Source organism: Manacus candei, unplaced genomic scaffold, assembly GCF_025592945.1.
Source record: "Manacus candei isolate 608988 ecotype Guabito, Panama unplaced genomic scaffold, ASM2559294v1 h1tg000070l, whole genome shotgun sequence".
NCBI classification, from domain to species: Eukaryota; Metazoa; Chordata; class Aves; order Passeriformes; family Pipridae; genus Manacus; species Manacus candei.
This window is the reverse complement of record NW_026138118.1, coordinates 839892-854066: the sequence shown is the minus strand read 5'-3', so window position 1 is coordinate 854066 and position 14175 is coordinate 839892. Positions and strand designations below refer to the sequence as shown.

The 14175-nt window shown below is 42.1% G+C and overlaps 1 protein-coding gene across 5 annotated transcripts; it reads left to right on the top strand.

The window, feature by feature from the left end:
• Nucleotides 1-3304: 3304 nt before the first annotated feature.
• Nucleotides 3305-13910, top strand: SRSF10 (serine and arginine rich splicing factor 10). Of its 5 annotated transcripts, XM_051807314.1 has the most exons (7): nt 3322-3574; nt 5536-5642; nt 7317-7418; nt 8874-9036; nt 9331-9384; nt 9563-9664; nt 12719-13910. In XM_051807314.1, the coding sequence occupies exons 1-7, from the start codon at nt 3510-3512 to the stop codon at nt 12735-12737; spliced, it is 612 nt and encodes a 203-aa protein (XP_051663274.1). In that variant the 5' UTR covers nt 3322-3509; the 3' UTR covers nt 12738-13910. The 5 variants fall into 5 exon arrangements, with proteins under 5 accessions (XP_051663273.1, XP_051663272.1, XP_051663274.1 ...); XM_051807313.1 differs by lacking the exon at nt 12719-13910 and having other exon boundaries at nt 3305-3574; nt 9334-9384; nt 9563-11752; XM_051807312.1 differs by lacking the exon at nt 12719-13910 and having other exon boundaries at nt 3314-3574; nt 9563-11752.
• The last annotated feature ends 265 nt before the right edge of the window (nt 13911-14175 follow it).

Genomic DNA, 14175 nt, shown 5'->3' with positions numbered 1-14175 from the left:
GGTGTGATCTTTGTTATCTGAAAAAACAGCACAGGAAATAATTATGATTTATGCTCTCCTTTCACACCTGCATCACTTCCCATTATTATAGGACTGTTTTCCCTGAGTGCTCTCACAGATCCTTTCTGTACTCAGGGTGACAGAAGTTTGCCTCCCAGACAACCAAACCTGGACAAAAAAATCATGGTGTTCCAGTTAATCACAATAATAGTTGGGAGCAGACAAAAGCTATATAAATGCTTCTTGATTTCTTACATACTCACCAAACATATTCAGCTTTAGTTCCTGTGTCTAATAAAGTTTAATCTTCTACCAAACCACTTTCTCTATAACCTGGCCAGCAAAGAACAAGCAGACATTTGTGGAGCTGATCTGCACCACATGTCACAGGAATGGAAACAGCAGTATTTTAAAAGCTCTGATGTATTTAACAGTCATTAACAATTACAAAGTAATAATAGGGTAGCTGTTCCTATTCTGAACTGCATATGAGTACAATTAACAAAAAAATGAGGCACTACAAGAGCAAAGAGAATTAAAAATTCTTTCTGTTTGCAACGAACTCCCAGGATCTTGTCACAGTCCCAGTTTGGGAAGCTCAAGTAAACCTGATTGTTTTGTTCAGACTCTGTGTCTCTACTGAAGTATAAAATGCACAGGACCTGTGCCTAAAACCATTTCTCTCTTCCCTGCTGATCAGCTTCTACTATTATATCAGCAGCCCCATTTCATACTTATACAAGCCACTGCAGATTTCTTAGAGCTGGTCTGGGGTGTAAGATCTCCATGAAAAAAAGCTCCTGGACTGATTATGCCATTTAAAAGCCTCATGGAGAGGTTCCATTCCAATTAAGAGTGCTGAGTGTACATGTTCCTGTGCTAGAAGAGCAGTTTGTGAGGGGGAGGCTGTGTTTTAGTTAGTAACACTTACAATGGGGTACAAGCAACTTGGGAAGTGTATTCTTATTCTGGGATAAGGCTGTTCTCATGGGGAGTGTTACTGGCATAAAGGATCATTGTGTTCATTTTGCTTCCCAGGCAGTTCTAATGCTAAGTAGACTCTTGCAGCCAGAATTAAATTCCATGGGAGAGCTGCACAGAAATAAGATCAACAGCAGAGAAATCAAGGCTGGTAGAACTCAGGGAGGAGGAGGCTGCTTTAAAGGATCAGAGCTGCAAAAAGCCATCCAAGAGCTCGCCACCATTGTTTGGGAGTTGCTGGGTAACTGCTGCAAACTACACCCTGAAACCAAACACACAACGTGGTTTTCCAACAGTAACTTCACAGAACACTGATCAAATGCTGTATCTGTAAATGTAGGATGGAAAATACGAGACACTTCGGGTTGATTTCTAAACCAATGCAGAGATCATTCATTACTCATTTGTTACACTACAGCAGGGATTTGCTTTGATGACATTAAAGCAAAATGTTTATATGTGTGTTTGCTTTGAAAAGAAACATGAAGGTGTTATTTTGGTTCAGTACCTACCTAAATATTCCCAGCACACTTGACACAATCTGCCTGGCAAACTCACATCTATTCAACCTCAATCAATGACAACTGGAACACAAAAGTGATTTATCAAGTTATAGATTGTAGATACTACACACTAAAAACGCACTAATCCTGTTTAGAACTTTAACTGATATTAAGCCATTTTAATTTTAATCTACTAAAAATTCAGAGACCCCCATCTCTTTTCTGCAGAGTCCTGAACAGACCACTGAGTGTATAACCACCATAAACTCCTCTTTTTTTTTTTTTGGAAGAGTTGTGTATATAGCTGACACACATCTCCTGTGTGTGTGATTGAACTTCATTTGTCATTCAAAAACTGTAAAACCCGTGCAGTTCTGAGCGTGAGATTGCCAGGGTATGAACAGCAATGCCCACCCACCAGTTTTCATTCATGAATATTAAAGAAAAAAGTGAAAATCCGCTAGTGGCAGACATCAGGGCTGCAACAACTCCAAGTCTTTCAGTCCCAGCAGCAGTTTGTTGAAAATCCCTCTCATGAAATGCAAACACACTTCATTGAACCCTTCATCAAATCCTGTGACAGTTTGGTCACAGATCTGCCATTTCTCCTCCTGTACGTGGTGAATCACACAAGGGTGGTAAGAAATAATATCTGATTTCAGCACAGTTGCTGTCTTTATTAGTTTCTTCCTTCTCTTGGGAGTTCTGCCAGATGTCCTTGTGGCCCATAAATTCAGCATTCCTTGTGTCCACTATCAGTGGTAAATCCTTCTCGCCAAGCTCTGTTAACCTCCCCCTAAGTCTGAGATCACTGAAGTATGTCCAGCCCTAAACCTTAACAAGGCAATTCTGCCAACAATTAATTTGGGTTTTTTTGACACATGGAGCTTGTTGGCTGCTCTGTTTCAGATTAAATCTCCCTTTTTTTGTTTCAGATTAAATCTCCCTTTTTGCTGATTAGGCATGAAAGTATACGAAGATCAAACATTAAAAAAATCCCTTTCTAAGAAAATTTGTACATATTACAGAATCACAGAATTAACTAGGCTTGAAAAGACCTCTGAGATCGTGGAGTCCAACCTTTGACCTAACGCCACCTTACCTACTAGACCATGGCTCTGAGTGCCACATCCAGCCTCTCAAACAAGTCGAGGGATGGTGAATCCTCCATCTAGATGGGCAGCCCATTGCAATGTCTGATGACTCCCCCCGCAAAGAATTTCTTCTACATTTTGCAACAGTACAATAAAAACTCCCGGGGCTCACTGTGGGTAACAGGGGCCAGAGAACTGCAATCCTTTGCGCCTCAGGAAGCGGCTCAAGGGGAGCTCAAGTGGCTCAAGAGTGAGGGAAGAGGGCTGTAGGTTGAAGCTGTCACAGTTTGTGGTGGAGTACACAGGAGGACATATTACAGGAATACACAGGAGCACACATGAGTGCACAGGAGTCCACTGGAGTACACAGTCTCAGTTTGCTGTGCAGGGGTGCACAGGAGTATACAGAGGAGTACATATATTACGGGAGCACCAGGGAGCACACAGGAGCACACAGGAGTGCACAGGAGGGGGCCATGGCGCCCTGAGGCAGCTGCGTGAGGCGGGAGCCCCCTCTCCCCTCACGGGTGGGCTCCGCCGCCATCTTGCCCTCACCCCCACCTCTCCTCCTTTTCGGCGGGAAAAGCGAACGCTCGTGGCCCGGCGCGCGGGGAACGTACTGCGCACGCGCGGCGCGCGCCGAGGCGCGGGACCGCGCGCTCCCGCTCGTGGCGAAGGGGGGGAGATCGAGTTCGGCGCATGCGCGGAGCGGCCCCTACGGAGGGAGAGGGGGCAGGTTTTGGCGCCGCGCTCCGCTCTCGCCGGAAGCCCCCGCGCGCGCGGGAAGTCTCGCGAGAGGCGGCGCGCGGGCGGGCGGGCGGTGCAGCTCCCCTCAGGTCGCCTCAGCCGCTCCCGCCGCGCCCGGGCCGCGCCGCCCTCCCTCCTTCCCTCCTTCCTTCCTTCCTTCCTCCCCCTCACCGCCGACGCCGACATGTCCCGCTACCTGCGGCCCCCCAACACCTCGCTCTTCGTGCGGAACGTGGCCGACGACACCCGGTGAGTGGGGGCGGAGCGGGGGCTCGCGCAGGCTTTGGCGGGCTCGCTAGGCCGCGCGCGCGGGGGTCCCCCCGCGGCGAGCCCGGCCCGCTCTCTCTCTCCCCCCGCATTCCTGTCTCCCTCCCTCCTCTCTCCCTGCCGTCCATTTCGCTGCGCTCCTCGCGGTGCTGCCCGTTCCCCGCCTTCTCCACGAGGATCCCGTTTTCCCAAACAGCGCCTTCCAGAACAAAGCTGGGCCGCGAGAAAGTGGAGACTCCCGCACCCGCCGCTGAGCGGGAGATTCCAGGCGGGATGTTGCCCCGCTGAAGCTGGGAATGCTCCTCTTGAAAAAGCAGCGTTGTAGTTGGATTGTGAGAAAATAGCGCGTTTATGCCCCAAAATGCCTGGCGTGGCCGGTTCCGTTAGTGCGGGAACCGCAGCCGGTTCAGGTGGAATGTCCCTGCGTTAAATGCTGAGGACGGAGCGGGGGAAGCGGCGCTTGTTCTCCGTTGTAACCGCGTTGTAGCGAGACCCCGTGAGGACTAAGAACGTGCAGTGAGAGAACTCCTCACAGGGAATTAAAATAATCTCGAAGTGCGCATCACACGGGTTCTTATTTAGGTGTTTTCGGTAAGCTGCTAGTTTTCTCCATTCCTCTTTTGCAGTTTATCGTGTTCCTTTAGTGTTGTCAGTTGTGGGACATTTATAGAGCATTTTGGTGCGGAGTGCCCGTGTCAGAGCACTCGTGTGCTGTTGATTTTTTGTAGAATTTTTATAGAACTCCCTTGCGAGATATAATTCTACAAAATGCAACTTTTCCAACTCTCTGCCTGGACGACTTGTATCAAAGTTGCTCAGCAAATAACAGCAGCGTGGGCACGGTGGAATGGAATGAATTAGGAACCTTGTGATTAGAAGTATAAATAGCTTCAAAATAATTTTTTCTGGGTTTTTTTGCATTAATTTTCTCTTTCCAGTCGTTTAATGTACTGTAAGAACAGATGAGGAGGACGATTACTTCCAAATTCTTTAAAATTATGTGGATCCTGTTGAGGCTTCACCATAAGCTTGTGATTCGGTAGCTCAGTGTCCCTGGAGATGGTTTCATTGTGAGGTCTCAGTGCTGGTTGTTGTAGTTCCCTTCTGCCAGCACTGACTGTGTGGAGATTTGTTTCGCAACTGGTGAGAAAGAGAAGTGTAAAAATACTAAAAAAACAGTAGTAACTCACTGTACCCTCTAAATATGGTATTATATTAGTCTTTCTCATACAGGTTTTTGTCCTCAAATGTCACAAAAATACATATAAAGAAGCTGATGTGATTAAGAAGCCTCTCTGTTGAGGACAGAGTGGTTGTTCCAGGGATAGTTGCACTTGGAGGGTTTTGTCCCAGATCTCTAAAGCCAGTTCCTTGGGAAAACTGTCCTGAGGGCATGAGTAGTTGCTCACTGGAGATCTGTTCTGTTTGATGTGGTTGTAAGTATTGATTATTCTATGCAAATGAGTTTGGGTGACTGGTTCATTCTTGTAATGTTTATTTGGATCTTATAATTGATGTTTGGGTGTTGCAAAATGACTGTTGAGCTATGTGAGGTACTTGAATAATAATAATAATTCTTAACGGTCCTTTTTTCCCCGCTTTCTGCCCACCTTTGCTGGTACCTCCTGCTTTGAATTAACTGATGTGCATCACTCCTCAGTTGATACTCCTTTGAGTTATGCTGAAGGCTGGTTTCCAACTGCCAGGGTATATCTTGAGTCTGGAGTGATTCAGAGAATCCCAGTGTTCTCCCAAGGCTGAATTGCTCAAACACTTTTTTTCCCCTCCCAAAATGTTTTGCTACTTTCCTCCTCTCCCAACTGCTTCCAAAAATCAGAGTTGATCTTACTGATGGTAGATTTTTATTTTTTTTAAATTCGGTGGATGTTTTGTAACACTTTCAACAGTGAAAAAAACCATATAAGCTGTTTGTGATGTTCCAGGTCTGAAGATTTGCGCCGTGAATTTGGTCGTTATGGGCCTATAGTTGATGTTTACGTTCCACTTGACTTCTACACTCGCCGTCCCAGAGGATTTGCTTATGTTCAATATCCTTTCTTCAGATGGCTCATTAGTGAGGGGTGTTGAAGTTTGAAATTCAAGTTTGTGTAAGAGGTAACCAATCTAAATGAAAAAGCAGTTTACTTTTGTGTTGTATCTAATAAGTGTCTTACTTATGTCGTGGTGTTTCGTTATTTTTGAAGATTAACTTCTCTCAATTGTTCTTTGCCTTTTTTGCAAAACTTAAATCAAGTCCAGTAATATAAAAGCTTGCTTATGTCACTGAAATTAATATTATATGATTTAAATGCAAATTTATCACTGACTCAAAATTGTCTGCCACGTTTTAATTATCACTGGTGTGTAAGTAAAGTTGTGCTTAGCAAAATGTGGCTGGTATTCCAATATAATATATTGTTAATTTAACAAATGGAAACTGGAATCACTTGATCAAAATCAGATTGTATAAAAAATTAGGTGAACTTCTCTCTTTAATATTGTCCCCTAATTTGCTGTCCTCTGTTGTTGCCTCAGAATGTAAAGCTGTACAGTAATGGCGACCCCAAAGAGAAAGCATGAAAGAACCTTTAGAGTAGAGTTCAACAATTAAGGCAAGTAGACAAGCCAAAGACCTCTTAAGGATCAGGCTTGAAGAGAAGGGAGAGTTTGGGAAAAGAAAAAATAAAGAAAAGCTGGAAGAAGGACAAGCCATAATGGGAGACAAAGCTTCGCTTTATCCACAAAAGGGGGAAAAGGTTGTTTTTCAAAGTAAAAGATAAAGCCATCTGTCATTTTTGGCCAAGCATCTCATGACAAGTCCTTCTGACAAGCACTTAAAGAGTTAAAGGTCAAGATGAAGTTGAATGGTGGCCAAGATTAAAGGAGTCATACCTGATGTATCCTACAGAATAACAGTTTTTCTTCTGTCTGTCATGTAAGCAGTGATTTGATGAATTATTCTGGTTTAGTCCATTGACAAAACCTGTAATATTTCTCTTGTGAGTGCTCCTGTAACTGTGGTCTGAATGAAATGGGGTTTATCGAGGGAGATGCTACAGCAGGGCAGTTTATCTTCTGCAGAGCTGATGCTGCTGAGAACTGAGTTGCCTCGAGGAGAAGGGAACTCATTGTTTTGGGTCCCGTAGCTGGAGCAGGTGCACAAATTGCAGCATGAAAATGAATGTGTGACCCTGCACGTTGGCCCTGCCTGACAGTGCAGGGCTGGCAGGGTCTGCTCTTACCTCAGCCTGGGCAAGGTCTGTACACACACAAATTTAAAACCACTTTGGTAAAGCTTTATCCCAGTTCTAACGTTGATATTTACTGTTGGTACGTCCAACATAATTTAGGAATAGGGTTTAATTTTAATAAACTCAGTGCAGTGGAGAGAACTAAATGACCATTAATAAGTGTATTTGGAAAAGGATACCTTTATTTTCTTTGCATAAGTACAAGTGGGAGAAGAGAAAAGTTAGAGTATCACATAGCAACTGCTTGCTGATGGATAAGTTCTGGTCATATTCTGAGAGTTTAATTTTATTACAGGAGTTCTCAGCTGGTGGTTAATTAAAAAAAATAATTCACTAGTGCCTAGTGTAACATGACAAAAGAACTTGAAAAAAAAGCCGCCTGTAAAATTAGACAATAACTGACTTTTATTTTTATTTTAAATACCAAATGTGTAAACTGCTCAAATTCCCAAGTACCTTAACACTCCCCACATTCGAAGATGTCCGTGATGCAGAGGATGCTCTCCATAATTTGGATCGAAAGTGGATTTGTGGAAGGCAAATAGAAATCCAGTTTGCACAGGGGGATCGGAAGAGTAAGTGCCTTGTGTGTGTTTCATCCCACTGTGATTTTACCCTTAATTTTAGCACCAGACAGCATTCCATGTGTTACTGGTTGTTCTGATATGTTCTGACTTGTATATAAATAGCGTGTGGATGGTTTGCTTTTTATCCAGTAACTATTAATGACTCGTTTTAGTTATAAACAGATAACTAAGTACAACAGTCACTTGCCACAGTCATTCTTAGGAGCATTCTGTGCAGTTCTCTGTTATTCCCAGGATTCAGGTAACGTGTTCATTTCCATTTGGTTTCAGGATAAAAGTAAATTTCAAGGTATCTCAGTTCAACAGGGAACAGAATCCTGCTTTTCTGAACAGATAACTGTAAAGGAAACTGAGGTTTTTTGTGTACATAGTCTTAATTTGCAGGGAGGTACAGATATTATATAAAACCAAAACATGCTCTTGGTAAACCTGGCACAAACCTGCTGATCTAAACCAGGACTGTAATACTTGTATGCTGCTTGGGAATAAAAGTACCTTAAAGATCTTTAGTTACAGCTCTCAGAGAAACAACCTGACTGTCCAGTTTTCCCTCAAATACACACAATTAACTTTTATTGAAGTCAATGGAAATTTTACACTCTAAAGGACAAGTTTCTGTCCTGTGTATAAACACTGGGATTTCTAATAAGCTTCTGAACAACATTAACTAAATCTCCCTTAGTGTTGTAAGCAGCAGCACTTAAGCATAATAATTAAAGGCATTTAGTACAGTGGTTGTTACAGTGTGGGATGTTTAAAATACTTAGAGCATGGTCTTTGGGTTTGAATGAGAGTGGGATTTGATACAAAGAAAAGAGAGCTGTGCTGTTTAGAGGAAATACAATGGAACACTAATAAGTTCATTCATTCTTAATTACTTTAATAACTAAGCTACAGATTGAATGTGCATTGTTTTACTGGGGGGTCCTTTTGGAATCAAACTTCTCTTTGTGTGGCATCCACTGATGCCTCCATATTAGCTGGCTTTTAATCATTAAAGAAAGCTGTGGATCAGGTGTGATGCCTGGTGCTGTGGAATCAGGAAAATGAGTGTTTAATTAATTCCCTGTTAGCTTTCACTCATTGGGTAAATTCAGGAATGTTAGAATGTCTCGGTCATGGGTTTGACCTGACATACCAGTTTCCAGCTGGCCTGAAATCACCTCTGCCAGTTCTGTGTTCTGGTTTTATGGAGCATTAGTCCTTTCTTACTGGTTTTGAGGGGCTTTTTGTTTGTTTTTTTTCCTAGATTTATAATGCCCACGAGGCTGCATTAATTTTTGTCCAGTGGTTACAGCAGCATAAAGTGGCCTCTCGTGTCCTTCCCTAAACATCTCTGATAGAATCACAAACGAGCGTTTGCTAAACACCAGATATATGGATTAGTCACTAAGGGGGAAAGTGGGGCATCTTTTTCAACTTATGTATTGCTATTTTTTACAGCACCAAACCAAATGAAAGCCAAGGAAGGGAGAAACCTGTACAGTTCCTCTCGTTACGATGACTATGACAGATACAGGCGATCCCGGAGTCGCAGTTACGAGAGGAGACGGTCTAGGAGTCGGTCCTTTGATTACAGCTATAGAAGATCCTATAGTCCCAGAAAGTAAGTGTGTAGTGTGTGTTTGGCCTCAGCTGCACAGCAGCCTGCTGGAGGAGAAACACCACATTGGCTGTTTAATTGTTAGAAAATTGTGAATAATCCTTTTCTGTCGTGGGAGTAACCTGTGGGAGTTGCATATCTTGCATGCTGCATCAGATCAGAGACAGTGAATGAAATGGCTCTGTGCTTCATTGGAGAATAATTTAAAAGTGCACAGCTTGAAAATTAATTTATGAAGCATTTGTGTGTCTGCATAGGTATTTGTCACCGTTTACTTTTTCTGATGTACCTTTTTAGCAGTAGACCTACGGGAAGACCTCGTCGTAGCAGAAGCCATTCGGACAATGATAGGTAAAACACTTTTTACACCCTTTGAATTGAAAGCTAGATCACTGTATTCCTTTAACTATAGGTTTAAAAAAAAAAAAAAAGTTTCTCCTGCAAAAACGGTAAACAATTTTTGCTGTACTAGATGTGTAAGAATAGTGTTTTTACATTCAAATCTCCTCTCTCCCCTTTATTCTGATAGGTTCAAACACCGCAATCGATCTTTTTCAAGATCTAAGTCCAATTCAAGATCACGATCCAAGTCACAGCCCAAGAAAGAAATGAAGGCTAAATCACGGTCTAGGTCTGCATCTCACACCAAATCTAGAGGCACCTCTAAAACAGATTCTAAAACACACTATAAGTCCAGCTCAAGATATGAGAAGGAGTCGAGAAAAAAAGAACCAGCTAGATCCAAATCACAGTCAAGATCACATTCTAGATCTAGGTCAAAATCCAGATCGAGGTCTTGGACTAGTCCCAAGTCCAGTGGCCACTAACAGTGTTTCCATGTTGGTTTAGGCATGTAAGATTCATTTACACACAGTTCAGTTTACTTAAATTATCAGGAATATGATGTTGCAACAGTGCTAAAAAATATTTTCTTTGTCAGTTTTCCCTGTAGCCCACAATGGTTAAAATTAAAACAGTGTTGAGAAGCCACAGAGAGAGAGAGAGAGAGACAGAGAGAGAGGGAGAGAGAATGTCCACTTGGTTACATGTCATGGGCAGCTACTGATTTGGTTGTGGTGTCTCTATGTATATTTTTGTAAAGATTTGCATTTTTAATGCTTAGATATTGGTGATGAGTCGATTGATCGTAACTTGCAACATTGTCCTTTTACAAATGTCACACCCATAGAGAAATTGGTACCAGTTTGTGCTGAGCAGTTAAACCAGCTGTTTAACTGGTTCTTTTGACGCTAAACTTTGTGAGAGAACAGAAAACTGGACAGTTGTAGTGCAGCACTGGCTGCTGGGAAATCAGCCTGGCAGTCTGTTCCCGTGGCTCCGGGGCAGGTTTCGGTGTTCTCCGTGCCCACCAGCACCAGTAGGGTGGTAATTGGAGCCCTTTGGAGAGATATTTTGGAGATTTCTCTTTAACCCTGGAGAGGTGGTACTGACACTGCATGTACAACACGGGGAGAGAGTTGGGCTGTGCAGTGTCGTGACGTGTCGGGACAGAGGCTTCACTGCCTTTGGCCCGGCTGCTACTAAAGGTGTGAGAGGGGGGAAAAAAACCCACCTTTGAAATGGAAAATCAAATTCAGATTTCAGCAAACGGCAGAGCAACTGAATATTAGGTTGTATATACATTTTATGCAGTTTTTGTATCTATTCTAAATTTTAGTGAGCAGTTAACCATAAAATTGCTTAGTTTTCCTGCTGTTAGATACAAGTAGATTGTTTCGAGTTGTGTGTGTACAGTATATAAGAACTAAACTTTTATGCCAATGACTCCTGTGGTTAGTTGGTGTATTCATAGGTATCAAACCGTAGCCATCTCTCTTCCTGGGTAACCAGGCTTGCTTTTACACAGCAAATAGCAGTTGGTCAAGCAAGTCTGAATCACTCCTTCCTCAGAATTGATAGTGGTTTGGTTACAAGATTTTGGTTTACTTCAGAACAAACGTTTGGAGTTGGATATGAACAAGAGCTGCATCTCTAGCTATGTAGTTTATCACTTAATACAGTATCTTTAGAAAAATGAGTGTGAAAAATAACAAACCCAGTGTGTAATCTCACCAGTATTTCTCTAGAAGGCAAGATCCTTTGTTATGGAAATGGCTTTTGGTGTTGGTTTGTTTTTTTTTCTATTTACTTTCAAAAGCCAGCATCAAACATTTAGTGTTCCTCGCTGTCTGATGTCGTAGCATATAAAGACATTGATTTCCAAAAGTTCCTTTTTAGAGAAATGTTTTAGGGTTTGGCTTTAGTGTTTCAGCAGGGCCTTTGAAGAAGTGCAGATGGCTTTGGAGTGTTGGAACGTGCTTTAGGGGTTTGATCGTAGAATCTTTGTACGTTTGATAGTATTTCTAACTTTTTCTTTACTGTTTGCAGTTAATGTTCATGTTCTGCTATGCAATCATTTATATGCACGTTCCTTTAATTTTGTAGACTTTCCTGGATGTATAGTTTAAAAAAACAGCAAAAAGTCTATTTAAAACTGTAGCAGTAGCGTGCAGCTCTAGCAGAGGAAAGTTGTGGGATTAAACTTTGTATTTCCTTTCTTATAGAGGCTTCTAAAAAGGTATTTTTATATGTTCTTTTTAACAAATATTGTGTACTACCTTTAAAACATCGATGTTTTGATCAAAATAACTACAGACCCAGCTTATTTTCTGCTTGCTGTAAATTTAGCAAACATGCTGTAATAAAAAAATGAAGGAAATACTGATCCACTGGAATTATTGTAGCTTTAGAATTTGACTCCAAAGCATGGTTAGGAATAGAGCTATGCACCCCTTATGGAGTAAAATCCTTCCTATGGTATTTCAGTAAAGGCAGGAATTTATCATTTAATATCTGAATAAATGTCTTTTCACAGTTTTAAAGGGGTACGAGACAATGAGAATGATAAGAATAAGTTTTAGTCTAATATATTGAATTTTATTTACCATTAACTTTCATTATTGCTGGATGAACTTGTCCTATGGTTATAATTCCGATTTTATTAGCCGGGTTATGAACTACATAAAAGCAACAACTGAAGGTGCTAATAGAATCAAATTTGTAGTGTCACCTTATCAATTTATAGGTGCCATATCAAAACTGGCGCCAGCAGTGGTTCTGTGGGAGGTGACAAAGCTTTGCTGGTGACATTCAGAGATGGAGCTGCCTCCTGGCACTGGAGGAGGTTCTGCCACTCAAAGAAAAAAACGCTCTGGAAAGCACTTAATTAGTTTGTTACACTCTTACACTGTGTAAGCTGAGCTGTGAATTATCCTGCAGCTGTCTGCTTCTAACAGCAGAACCCCCCACCCTTTTCAGCTTCATCTGTGTGGTCTTCATGACTAAATCCTGCTTAAAAGGGGTCTTCATGACTGTGGTGGGGAAAGCAGGGTTTGTTTCTGTCAGGGACCTGCAAGGTCGTTCATGCTCTACCTTAGTCCAGCTGGGGTTAGAGCTGGGTCAGTGGGAGGAGGGCGGAGAACATCTCCGAGCCCAGGCTGAGTGATTTGAGACTGCAGAATAACAGTAACTATTCCTTTGCTATTGTGTCAGCATGTCCTTATATTGTGTGCCTCAACATTTATGTATAGCACAAGTTTAATTTTTTTTTTGTTTTGAAAATCCAGTTCATTGCAAGTATAATGTAGTGTCTGCCAGTTCTGATGGTTCTTTCTTTCTCTCCCAGAGGTAGGACTAAACTTTGACTTGACTTGTGTATATGAACAAGCCAGAAAAGCCGAACACAAACCCACGATGTTTCAAGAGTGCATGAATAAAGATGTTGTCCTAGTTCTTGCTCCCATGGAAAAATTGTGAAGAAGCTGTTCTGTGGGCCTTTCAGTTGGGGACGAGTTAGCAGGATGTGGCCAAAAGGGCAGGGAATGTTTATGCATTCATGCAAGTCAAGCCACAGCCCATCTAGATAACATCTCCCTTCCTTGATGCAGGTATCCTAGTCCTGCCCTAAAAAAAGCAGGAGCCTGTCTTGTGCAAGCTTCCTGCAGGTTATGCACAGCTGGAATGCAAGAACATTGCAGGCTACAAAAGATCATGTCTAGGCATCTTTCTTTTGGAGTCTCAAGAACGGTGGGAATTGCGTTTTTTTTTCCTGTGGTAAACTAGATTTTTGTCATTCCTGCGAAATTTGTAGAATTGAAGTAGTGTGTAAAAAAAAAATAATAATATTCTGCTGAAATAATGGCTGTGCTCTAAAGTATCTGCAGCAAATCGATGGGTGGCAGCAGTCATAGAAGGCTCTATTGGAACTTCTTTTTCACCTAAAGTCCATGCACCCAACTGGTAATTAAAACTCTTCAATTTAGTGGTTTAAGTAGCTGGGTGTTTAATTAGGGACTCTGATAGACTGGTCTCTGAAAGCTCAATGTTATCCTTTCTATGTCTTTTCAAGATGTTTAATGTACAGTATCATGGTTTGATTGGAAGTGGAATTTTTCCGTTTCAATGTTACTTTGAGCTCTCTGCTCGGACAGAGCTTTTCCCTGCCTGTCCAGCCTGGGGGCACAGCCCGGGGCGTGCTCGGAGCCGGGATTGCCAGGGATGGTGCAGATGAACATTCTGAAATACAAAGGGATAAATTGACACATTTTTAGGACATAATCACCCATTGAGAATTGCTGGTTTTCTCCATTTATCTTGTAACTTGCTTAAAAAGTCTGTAGTCCATTGCTATAATATTTGTCTAAAGATGCTCTTGCTGATGAGACTATTGTAGGAAGGGAAGACTCTGTACCCTGTAGTGTGTTTGATCAAAGATGCTGATGTTTTATTCATCCACATCCTTTCTTCTTGAGTTTTGTGTTCCATCTGTGCAAATAACCCTGTGAATTGGGAATAAAATGTACAAGTTTTGACTATAACTTGAGAGCACCTTCTGACTTAATTAATTAGTCTGTGGGAGACGGAGCCCCAGTGTCGCCAGGTTCTGGTTCTGTGAGGAATGTTAATTAGTGTTAATTTTCAAGCCCTATGTTCCCAAACCTCTGGAAGGGCATGAAGGAAAAGGCTGCAGTTAAACCTTCTTTGTGAAGGGAGCTGCCAAAATGATGTCATCCCACTTTCCCATTTCCATCTGAAAACAAATAGATGCTTTTAGGGGGTAAAAAAAAAAGTTTATTTAAATTT